Source organism: Otolemur garnettii, unplaced genomic scaffold (assembly GCF_000181295.1).
Source record: "Otolemur garnettii isolate 467f Iridium unplaced genomic scaffold, OtoGar3 scaffold00039, whole genome shotgun sequence".
NCBI lineage: Eukaryota > Metazoa > Chordata > Mammalia > Primates > Galagidae > Otolemur > Otolemur garnettii.
Window position 1 is genome coordinate 5,183,292 of NW_003852434.1, and position 12,259 is coordinate 5,195,550.

A 12,259-nucleotide genomic window follows, 5' to 3' on the forward strand; every position below is an offset into this window, starting at 1 on the left:
TAGGTTTTATTTCTTAGAGCGTGCAGGTGTCTGGGTGAGGACATACTTTCAGCCCTCAGGCTGCAGTTGACTTTGCAAGGGAGACTGTCTAATAACCCTCTGATGTCCCTTTCTGAAGCATGAGAGTGTGGTCACTTTTATATGAATCAGAAGACCTCCAATTGTGGCTTCCCTGACCATCTCTTTGATCCTTCCTAGAATAAATCAGTTTATATACACATAGAGTCACAACTTTTCATGATTGTTTAAAATTAGAAGAGTATATATATTTTACTTATTTGATAACGGAACCCATTCATGTCATTATTAATTAAAGACATTGGAAAAGCTTTTTAGCCAAGATTTGGATATAGCCCCATTCAATCAAAGAATGTGTGATAGTGCTTTTCTAAAATTATCTTCTGTCTTTAAATGGCATTTTTTAATCACCAAAATATTTGTAGAGCTGCTTATTGGGTACATATCAAAAACATTTATATCAGATGTTCACAGAATACATACTCCTTGATATCTATGCTTGACAGTTTTATAAAAAATTCAGATTATGTTTGTTTTTGTTTGTTTTGTCTTTTTTCCCCTGTAGGCCCTCCTGTCAGTCCTTCGAGAAAGCCATCGCTCAAGAACAGTTTTCAGGAAAGTTGGAGGATTTGTGTACATTACCTCCTTGCTTGTTGCCATGGAAAGATCTCTGAGCTCTCCCCCCAAGAACGGCTGGGAGAAAGTGAACCAGAACCAAGTGTTTGAGCTCCTCCACACTGTGTTCTGCACACTGACTGCAGCAATGCGCTATGAGCCGGCCAACTCTCACTTCTTCAAAACAGAGATTCAGTATGAGAAGTTGGCAGATGCCGTTCGATTTCTTGGCTGCTTCTCAGACCTAAGAAAAATAAGCGCCATGAATGTCTTCCCCTCAAACACACAACCATTTCAAAGACTTTTAGAGGAAGACGTGATCTCAATGGACTCGGTGTCACCCACTTTACGGCACTGCAGCAAACTCTTTATTTATCTTTACAAAGTAGCCACAGACTCTTTTGACAGGTAGGCCTCTGTCCTGTCCTCCCAGTTACAGGGTATGCTAAGCACGATTTCAGCATTAAGACGTAAAGTACAGCTTACCCATTAGAAAGTGAAAACAAATGAATCTTTTCTCCTATTTGCTTGAGGTGTGTCCTTTTATTTTTGAATATTACTGTTGCTCTGGTGGCAAGTTTTTTAGCATAGACACCTGTGTATTATTTGGGAATTCAGGTTCAGTTGTTTTGCATTCAGTGAAACAGTTTCTGTGAAGCTTCTTTTAATGGCGGTGTTTACTATTTTCTCTTTTCCTTTTTAACATCAGAAACATGGGGTGCATCTGGACTTACTGATATTTATTATCAACAGAACATGTTATAATTATTCACATTTCCAGATGTTCTGTGATTCTCCACATTTCATAACCCTCAAAAAATGATATAGCTCCTTAAGAGACATATCGGTGTCTTGACCCCCAGCCCAAGAGCCTGTCAGACTCATTTACTCCTTCATTATACCAGCATTTAATAAAACCTGTCACATGGCCAGTCATCTTGATAGGCATGGGGCATAAACAGCTCAAGTAACTACTGGATAGAGCTTTTAATAAGTTTTGTATCCTTTATGGTGGAAGGACTACTTTTTAAAAATATTTGCTAAGATAATTCTTCCTTGTTAACAAGATTTCTGGGTCCTTACTATTTAGATTTGAAAGTCAAAATATTATAAGAAAAGTTGTAAGAAATTATATTTTTAAAACTTTTCTATTTTTCCCTATCTGAAAGAAAGATGCATATGTATTAACTTACAGGAAATATGAAACAGTGTAGTGTCCTAGGAAAAGGCAATATAAATCGGTGTATTCAAATTTAACCTGTTTTCCTTTGAATTCTACTTATTCTAGCTAGTGTACCTCATTTTTAGTCACTTTGTCAAAAAATAGGGCTTCAGAAGAAACTGTTTGACAACTGTGTTAAGTGTTAACGGCACGGACTGGGCATCTCCTGGAGCTGCTGCTCCGCGTCACGCAGGGCGTGTGTTGTGGTCTTGGTCCTTGTTCCTGCTGAATATGGAAGGTGTTCCTTATTAAACTTGTACTGGCTTTTCTTGTGAAACTAACCTGTAGCCAGCCTGGGGTTCTCTTCTAACCTCTCTAAACGCCCCTGTCTGTTTTGTTGTCTGTAGTCGTGCAGAACAGATCCCTCCTTGCCTGACAAGTGAGTCTTCTCTCCCCTCTCCTTGGGGTACACCAGCTTTGTCCAGGAAAAGGTACTGATATTATAAGAGAAGTCAATCTATTTGTGTGGGGATTGATTTTTCCTCTGCTTGCTTAAAATGTTAATGTGGTCATTGTGTTTTATAACTTCAATTCTTTTTTTGCTATTTGATTTTTTTTTCCTTTTTAGGTTTTAAAAGTACCAGTTTTTCTTTAATATGTTTATGAGAGTAAAATATGTTGAGACTATGAAGTTATGAAGAATTTTGTCATGCATCTCAATTATTTAGACTAGACATGTTGCTTAGAGAGGAGGCATGCCTTTTATTAAAAGTAACTAGTTGTCTGAGAACTTTGATGCCTCTTCAGTAAACTATTTCTACCTTTTCCTTTTTTTCTTTTCTTTCTTCTTTTTTTTCTCTTTTTTACTTTAAATGTCAGGATAATTCTTTGGTTTTTATTGTTACTCTGAAATGAACTTCATAGCACTGGAAGGAAATGTGTATTTTCTCTGTCAGATTCAACCAGTTGAAGTATGCTATTGTAGAGATTTATCATAGCTAAACTTTGAAAAAGTGAATAATAAACCTGTTTCAGCTCATTCTTTCATCAGTTCTGTGTAAATCTCCAGGTTTATCTGGTTGATCTCATGTATTAAACTTTCCAATTTTTAAAAAGTGTAGTCATTTGACAAAAAAATACAATGAAGATCCATTTAAGAGTCTGTCTGAGCTCGGTGCCTGTGGCTCAAGTGGCTAAGGCGCCAGCCACATACACCTAAGGTGGCAGGTTTGAATCCAGCCTGGGCCCGCCAAACAGCAATAATGGCTGCAACCAAAAAATAGCCGGGCCTTGTGGCGGGCACCTGTGGTCCCAGCTACTTGGGAGGTGGAGGCAGGAGACTAGCTTGAGCCCAGGAGTTGGAGATTGCTGTGAGTGATACCACAGCACTCTACCCAGGGGGACAGCTTGAGGCTCCGTCTCAAAAAAAAAAAAAAGAGTCCTCTGCAACCAGCACATAAAATGATCATGGTCCACAGTCAGCACCAAATACTTCCCTTCCTTCTATTTTTCACATAACCAAGAATAAGTCTCTAACTTTTATATAAATACTCTTCCATTGTTCCTTTTTAAATAGGAATCCAGAGATTCTCCTATATTGCCGTTTTAATTTTATTGCTATTTTTGAGGTTCTGAAACTTGGATATTGTTGCAGTTAGTGAATCAGAAGTATTTGTTGTGTGTTTCGGCATATTTTAGTAGTAATATTCATGAAGGCCAGACAAGGTGGCTTACACCTGTAATCTCAGCATTTCCGAAGGATTGCCTGAGGCCAGGAGTTTGACACCAGCTTGTTCAAGATAATAAGACCCTCTGTTTATTGAAGAAAAAAAAATTAGCCAGGCGTGATTGTTTGTACCTATATAGAGTCCCATATACTTGGGAGGCCTATGTGAAAGACTTACTAGAGCTATGGAGTTTGAGGTTGGTTGCAGTGAGCTGTGTTCACTCTACTACATCAGCCTGGGTGACAGAGTGAGAGCTTGTCTCTGAAAAGTATATTTGTATATGTGGGAGGACATATTTTCCTTTTTCTCTTAGTTTTACACTGGGGCTTAACAGCTTTTTTCTTAGAGTAAACCATGGCATAGTTCAAACTGGTCTTGAATAAATTTAGGGTTGTTCAATATAGTATTTGTGCTTAAAACTGCTCTCTCTTCTTTTTAAAGAAGTATCAATTCGTGAAACCAGGAACAAGATAAATTTGACTTTTTTTTTTTTTTGCCCTGGTTAGAGGGCTGTGGCGTCATCATACATCACAGCAAACTCAAACTCTTGGACTTAAGCGAGTCTCCTGCCTCAGCCTCCTGAGTAGCAGGCTGACACCTGCCACATGTGTGCCAGTTTTTCTATTTTTAGTAGAGACAGCGTCTTGCTCTTGCTTAGGCTGCTCTCAAACTCTTGACCTTAGGCAATCCACCTGCCTCGGGCTCCCAGAGTGTTAGGATTACAGATGTGAGCCGCTGCACCTGGCCCAGATAAATCTGATTTGATTTAGTGTATTTTTTTTTTTTTGCTGAAATGAATGAGTTAGTACTTGTGTTTAAAGATTTGTGTGTTCCCAAAGAACTGCTGAATGTTAGAGAAATAATTTAAATTACTAGTTTTAAATCAGTATCATATTTTAAAAATATGATGATTATATCATAAATGGCAAAGGCCTAAAAATTGCTGCTTAAAAACATTTAGTCCTTTTTAAGTATTAGCCAAAAACTACAAAATAGAAATTAGTAATTTAAAAGGATACACTAAAAAAATTTCACCAGAACTTAACTATTATGTAAATGGTAATTTGAAAAAGGGAAGACAGCATTTTCTTCATTTTCCGAAAGAGTTACTTAAACCTTTAAATTTAAAAAAAAAAAAAATTGTCATATGGTGCATGTGATTGTAGAGATACCAGGTCTTTGACTTAAGGGAAAACTGTGGCTGAATAAACAAACCTGTCTGAGTGTGTCCTCATCCCTGTGAGCTGTTCATCAGTGTGACAAATTGGCAGAATCCCAAGGACAAAAACCTGATCCTGTGCGTGCTAATAGTGAAGTCAGTGTTGACACGTTCAGGCTGCCCTTCCAGTCAGGGGGCCTACATCACACACCCGTAAAGACTAGGACGTTTTTACTCCACAAATTCGAATCTAGTAACTTTTGAAACTAGAATTTAGTTCACATGATGTCTAGACTCTCTCAAGAAGTTACATCAGCTCATAGGCATCTTTTTCTTGTGGCAAACATGTTGGTTTTGTGGGCAAAGAGAGAAACCAACATTGTACTGTATGGCTCATGGAGCATTCAGATGTTAAGAAAATTTTGAGCTTGTGATACTTGCCTGAAATGTAAAATCCTAGAGAATTTTCTCTACTTATTTTAAGAATGGGGTTGGGGAAGAGCTAGTTAACCTCCTATTTAGAAAACTATAACTTACAATTTTCATTATTCAGAAGAATAATAGAACAGAATCATCACTGAACAGTGCTCAATCAGAGTTGGAGGAGGTGAATGCAGATAGTAATCAGAGCTCCACAGGGTATAACTGTGGTGGAGCAAGAGGTGGCGAGTACTAGTTAGTATTCAAATATGGTGTCCATTACTCAGTGCCTCTGCACTCTTGATGGGTAATTAAAGCAGATTCAGAATTTAAACGAGGTCACTGAGTCTTAAATATTTAGGTTGAAATATTTAAACTGGCTCAACGCCTGTGTCTCAAGTGGCTAAGGCACCAGCCACATACACCTAAGGTGGGGAGTTCGAATCCAGCCTGGGCCCGCCAAAACAACAATGACGGCTGCAACCAAAAAATAGCCAGGCGTTGTGGCAGGCGCCTGTGGTCCCAGCTACTTGGGAGGCTGAGGCAGGAGACTCACTTGAGCCCAGGAGTTGGAGGTTGCTGTGAGCTGTGATGCCACAGCACTCTACCCAGGTGGATAGCTTGAGGCTCTGTCTAAAAAAAAAAAAAAAAAATTTAAACTAATAGTTTTTATAATGTTTAAAAGTGAGTGCAAGATAAAAATTAAATTTTGAAATGTCATTTTATCCTATCTTTGCAAATGGTTAGATCTTATTTAGGAATTAACCATTTAATAAGCTTACCATAATCCTTAAAATTTTTTTGTCTTTTTTTTTTTATTAAGTCAAATATACATAGATCATGAATACATTCATGCATATGTGGGGTACAATGTGCTGATTTTTTAAAAAGTACAATCTGATGTGGTTAGATCAAACCAGTCAACACAGCTTTCACCTCATTTACTTGATTATTGTGCCAAAACATCTATGTTCTATACTTGACAGATTTGACTTGTACCCTTGTCATATGCTCCATAGGTGTGGTCCTGCCTTTTACCCTCCCTCTGTCAAACCTCCCCTCTTTCCTCCTTTCCCACTCCATTTCTCTCCTTCATCCTGGGCTAAAGTTGTGTTCTAACTTTCATAAGAAAGTGTGAGTAAATATAAGTAGGTTTCATAGAAGTCCCTAAATTTAAAAAGTGGTAACATCTGTGGTGATACCTAGATGACTTAATAAGAATTAACATTGTGTAACACCTGTTATAATATACCTTTTAGCTATTAAAATGCCATGTTTAGATTTCAGCAACCTTTATAGTATTCTATAATTAGAATAATTACATTTTGAATAATTTAGTGCATGAAAAAAAGTTTTGACTGCATTTTGAATGCAAACTGTCGCATGAGGGGTGGAATTGTGATGTCTTGTCAGTGCTCAGAAAGGTTTGGATCTTGGAGGATTTTGCATGTTCAGGTTAGAGGTACTCAACCTATGTTAGGAAAGAGTTCAGTGGCCAAAGACATAAAGATTTTTTTTCTGGGGATATCAGTAATTCTAATCCAAATCTGGATTAAATTGTTAGTTTATAAGCAGTTTTGCAGTGCGTGTAACTAAAATATAAAGTAAGAATCTGTGTGTGTGTTTAGTGAAAACATTTCTTATGAACTTTTTGAATTCAATAGTGAAAATTCCTGTTACACTATACAGGAATGATGAATCTTTTTTCAAGATGGATCAAAATATTTTAAAGAACAAGGTGAACAACGTAGGAAGCGGATATCAGTTGGTAATAAACATTTAGAAATCTTTTTCTATCGTAGGTTTAGAAATTAAATCTTTCTGAATGAAAAACAGTAAATACCGGGAATATAAACATGAATGGGTGGAAACATGCTGACTTAAATAAACTAGGAGAGCCCATGTGGTTTTTTGTAAGTGAAGCTGAATACTTTCCTAGAATCTCTGTTAAAAAGAGAATGTTACTTTTTTTAAAAAACATGGTCGTGCCAATTCTCTGCTACTAAATCACTGACGTAAAGCATCTGTTTCCCAAGCTGCTCTTGCTTTACCAGAGAGCTGAAACTGCATTGCTGTCAGTGACAGAGCTCAGCATTAGGCAAATTATGCTGAGACCAGCTCATAGGAACAAAGAGTTCCTATAGGCTGCAGCCCCAAGCATCTGTTTCTTCATGTCAAGATGCAAAATATGCAAAATTCATGAATTGTAGATGAGTAGCATGAAAGAGAAAGTAGAGATCATTGATGAGAAGAAGTGTGTACATTCAGGACATGGCCAGGCTTTCCAATTCATAGAAACTTACGTAAAATACGCCTTCTAAGTTTTTAAAAACTGTGATGAATATTTTCGCTAGGTGTGGGAACAGATGCAAGTGGTGAAGGTAGTTCCAAATAAACTAAAGAAAACTCCATGATACATTTGTTCTTAGGTAGCCAAGACTCTCAGCCAACCCTGGCTCAGTTGACCCAATGGTAGAGGAAGCCACTTTGACCTTGTTAGTTCTCGTTAGGCCACTTTAATCGTGGGCTAAGGAAAGATTAAAAACACATAGATAATTTCAAAAGAAAACAATCTCACGGAGGGACTTAATTTAACTTGATCTTTCATCACATGTTATTGGAAATTTCATCTTCCTAGAACTTTGAATCACTATCATTTTACTTTTTCTGGTACAGGTGTCATTTTTTAATGAAACAATCCAAACTAGTAAATGGCAGAGACTTATAAAGGCCAAGAATAATTGATAACTTGTCTATATGTGACTAAAGAGTTGATAATATATTGCTCTTTATATCCTAACCTTAAAATATTTCATAAACGATCCCCAAATTACAAAGTATTTTGCTTATCAGTGGATAAAAAGTAAGAGAAGATGAAAATGAACAGAGAATATGATTGGAATTAAATGCCAAATTTCTTCTTCTTTCTTTCTATGTAGACATGCATACCATTCTGTTTCAACTCCCCCTGTTTACCCTGCTAAAAATGTCGCTGACTTGAAACTCCATGTGACGACTTCATCTCTTCAGAGTTCTGATGCAGTCATCATCCATCCTGGGGCCATGCTTGCTATGCTGGACCTCCTGGCCTCAGTTGGGTCAGTGACACAGCCAGAAGTAAGCTTGGATATGTTAATTCCCTCGCATGTGTAATGAACGGAAGCATGTTGATGTGGTTCCGTGAGCCAGCGGGTCTGGGGAAGAACGCAGTGTGGGACTGTTACGTATCACTTACTAAAGTAGGGAAAGGGAAAAATAGGATCTTTTCTGTTTGCGTCTTACCTTTTATGATGAATGGTAGATACGTATGTTTTAGAAAACAATTCATTTGTTACAAAAGTGACCAAGACAGTTATCTCTGGTGCTATAATAATTCTGTTTGTTGTAACTCCTGCTTAGCACTGGACATTGTTAATAAATAAGAGAGAAGAAAAATAAAAAGACAGAAGGAAAAATGACTAAAGATACTACACTGAGACTGTTTATTTGTTTTGACTTATAGCACTCCAAAGTTTGGGTCAATCTGAGTTTGAGTGGCTATTTTTATTAAATGTTTTGTGGACTTTAAGGTCTAAACACAGGGGTGTCTAGCCTGCACCTCGTGGGCTGCAAGCTATTTGAGGACTGTCTTTCATACTTGTGGTGTCCAATATCATGTAAAGTGTGCATGATACTTTTTCTTTTCTTTTGTGAGAGTTAGCGGTTTTTTTGGTTATGAGACAGAGTTTCACTTGGTCTCCCTTGTTAAAGTGCTATGGCATCATAGCTCACAGCAATTTCTAACTCTTGGGCTTAAGCCATTCTCTTGCCTCAGCCTCCCATGTAGCTGGGACTACAGGTGTCCACCAGAAGGCCCGGCTATTTTTAGAGGCGGGGGGTCTCCGTCTGGCTCAGGCTGGTTTCGAACCTGTGAGCTCTGGAGATCCAAGATCCACGTTGACCTCCCAGAGTGCTGGGATTACGGGTTTGGCTCACACTCAGCCTAGTGTTTGTGTTTTGAATGTGTGGCCCAGGGTGACTCTTACTTATCCAGTTTGTAGTTAAAAGGAAAAATTTGGACCCCCTAGGCCTTAAAATATCACAGATGTAAACAGTAGGACTTTCTTTATATTGTCTATCTACCTACCATGAAAAGTCTTTATACTCACTATTTTTATATAAGTAGAACTACTTTTAGTTATATAGCCATGTAAGGCATTGGACTTGGAAGAAAATAAGAGTTCAGCTGGGAATAGTTTTAGCAAAATTAAAATAGAAGCATTTTACCTCACCTATTCTGTAATTGTTGTCTCACTTTAAGTCAGTTACTTAATTTATCTGGATGTGTTTTGAAACACATAGAGACCTCATATTAAGATGTGTGGTTCACGTGAACCACACTAATAACGCCTGTGTGTCCTGAATTTCTTCAACTCTAGCATGCTCTGGACCTTCAACTTGCCGTGGCAAATATTTTACAATCCCTGGTGCACACAGAGAGGAGCCAGCAGGTCATGTGTGAAGCCGGCCTTCACGCGCGACTGCTGCAGCGGTGCAGTGCGGCGCTGGCTGACGAGGACCACGTCCTGCACCCACCCCTCCAGCGGACGTTCGAGCGCTTGGCCTCTCAGGCCCTGGAGCCCATGGTGCTGAGGTCAGTGACATCTCTTTTTCATTCTCAGTAGGCCATGATTCGTAAGATGAATTTCTAAGTCTTTATGATTCTTGCTTTAAGAGGCATCTATTCAGTTGTCTGTGGGCAAAACATAAGAGAAATGGATAAAATGCTCAAAATATAGCATTTAGAAACACATCTGGTTATTAGCAGTCATTTAAAGTTTCTGCCCATTCATTATTTCTTCCACTTGAATGTAGCCAACTCTCACTTTCTTTTAAAAATAGTCCAGGTGCAGTGGCTCATGTCTGTAAATCCATCATTTTGGGGAGACGAAGGTTGGGAGATCACTTGATCCACGAGTTCAAGACAAGCCTGGATAATAGAGTGAGACCATGCCCCTACACAAAAATAAGAAAAATTAGCTGGATGTGGTGGTACGCCCCTGTGGAGAGACTGAGGCAGGAGGAGACTGGGCATCCCTTATGCCCACAGCTATATGAGCTGTGATCATGCCACTCCACTCCAACCTAGGTGACAGAGCAAGACCCTGTCTTGAAAAAAGATAAAGTCATGTATAATAGTATGTGGCTTATATCTACTTTGTATTTAACAACTTTTTGCCTGTAAGAACTTTTTTAGAAATACCTCTAACTTTTTTACTTTGAAATATTCACAGATTCACAGTAAGTTGTAAAGATGGATCAGAGAGTTTCCTTGTCCCCTTCATCCAGTTTCCTCCATTGGTTATACCTTAGGTAACTATAGTACAGTGTCAAAGCCAAGAAGTTGATGTTGGTGTGAAGCATTTACGTCTGCATACACTTCTCAGTGTTGCATCACCTGTAGAGACTAATGTAACCACTTGTTAGTCAACATGTCACAAGATCTTCCTAGTGCCTCCCCTGGATTGTCATGCCCGCTCCCCTAACCCCCACCATTCCTAACCTTTAGGGACCACTGATCTATTCTCCGTCTCCATAGTTTGGTCATTTAGAAAATGATAACTAAAATGAAATCATGCAGTATGTGATCTTTTGAGATTCTTTTTTCACGTACTACAATGCAGAGATGCATACAAGTTGTTATAAGTATCAGTGTTTTTTTATTACTGAATAATTCCATAATATGCATGTACCACAGTTTGTGACTCATTCAAGAAATATATACATATAATACATACATATTTCTTTTAAAATAACCTTCTTAATACAAGGGAAATAGTACTGTATGTTTTAGTAATGAAATTTGTCTATTACTATGTTAAAACAATTTTTTTTATATTTTCCTTGATATTACCTTGCCAAATACACTTAATACGTAAATAAATCATCTTGTTTCTCTTTAAAAAAATGCACTCATACATGTTATCACTTTGGGAATATAAGCAGATCTCTTTATTAGGTTGTATTTTTTTCTGCTGTTGAAGTTTTATAAATCTAGGTGGCGCCTGTTGCTCAAAGGAGTAGGGCGCTGGCCCCATATGTCGGAGGTGGTGGGTTCAAACCCAGCCCCCGCCAAAAAAAAAAGTTTTATAAATCTTCTAGGAACTTTTCTTAAAAATGATTGAAATTAAACTGACTCCACATTGATGATAGATTAAGAAAAACTTACACAGTAAACATTTGTTAAACTATGTCATGTCAGGAGCATAGAAGCTTGAATGAAATGAAGATGAATAAGACAGTCCTGTTACTTCATCCTATCGTAGGATTTATTCATAGTCCTAAAGCTTTGAAAACAGCATTTAGATTTTCCCCTGGTCCTTTTTGGAATTCTGCTATTTGAATAGTAGAGAAACAGAGAAACTTTCTCATAGCTAATATTAATATTTTACCAAATAAATTATATCACATAGTTAAACAGATTAAACAATAAGAAATCAACTATTTGATTATGCTCAGTTATTGAATGAATTCACAGAAAGGTCAAATGATAGATGGTATAAGTATATTGCTACTTACAAATCATAGATTATAAGTTAATTGTAATTTCTACATGACAAACTAGCAAAGAGTATTTGGTTTTTAAACCTCATTTTCTTTTTCCGGGCTGGAGGGAATTGAAAATTCAGAGGAAAACTTTTTTTAAAAAAACAGAATGTCATAAATGACAGGAAATGGAAGAGTCATAGTCTCAAAAAATATATAGCTTAGTAAGAAATAGTCTGATAAGCTGCAAATTAAAATATTACTTAAGTTCTGTAACAGCAGTGTTGTGGAGTTTACATAGGAGCAGCTTACCCAGACTTTTGGGGAAGGTAGGTCATCGCAGCCTTCCTGGAAGAAATGACAGTTGAGAAAGTTTGGAAGAGCGTGAATTGGATGAAAACGTGGAGGAAGAATATTCTCAGCAATAAGAAAGACAAATATCAAACATAATCGTCCAGAGTACAGAAGGAGTTTACAGTATTCTTAATGATTCAGAAATTAATTATGTCTTAAATGTGTGCTTGAGGAAAAATGAAGGTGGAGAATAAAGTAGAAATCTCCTGGTGACAGTGTATGCTGGCCGTGGTGGAGTTTGGGTCTCCACCTTCTCCCGTGTGACAGTGTCTGCTGGCC

General features: G+C 37.7%; 1 protein-coding gene across 1 annotated transcript in view; it reads left to right on the plus strand.

Annotated features, from left to right (window-relative positions):
* WDFY3 (WD repeat and FYVE domain containing 3) overlaps positions 1–12,259 on the plus strand; it is a 290,805-nt gene that overhangs the window by 155,977 nt on the left and 122,569 nt on the right. The window contains exons 13-16 of the mRNA XM_023513344.1: positions 584–1,041; positions 2,203–2,286; positions 8,041–8,218; positions 9,520–9,734. Coding sequence (XP_023369112.1) covers positions 584–1,041; positions 2,203–2,286; positions 8,041–8,218; positions 9,520–9,734 — 935 coding nt within the window. The remainder of the gene's footprint in view (positions 1–583; positions 1,042–2,202; positions 2,287–8,040; positions 8,219–9,519; positions 9,735–12,259) is intronic.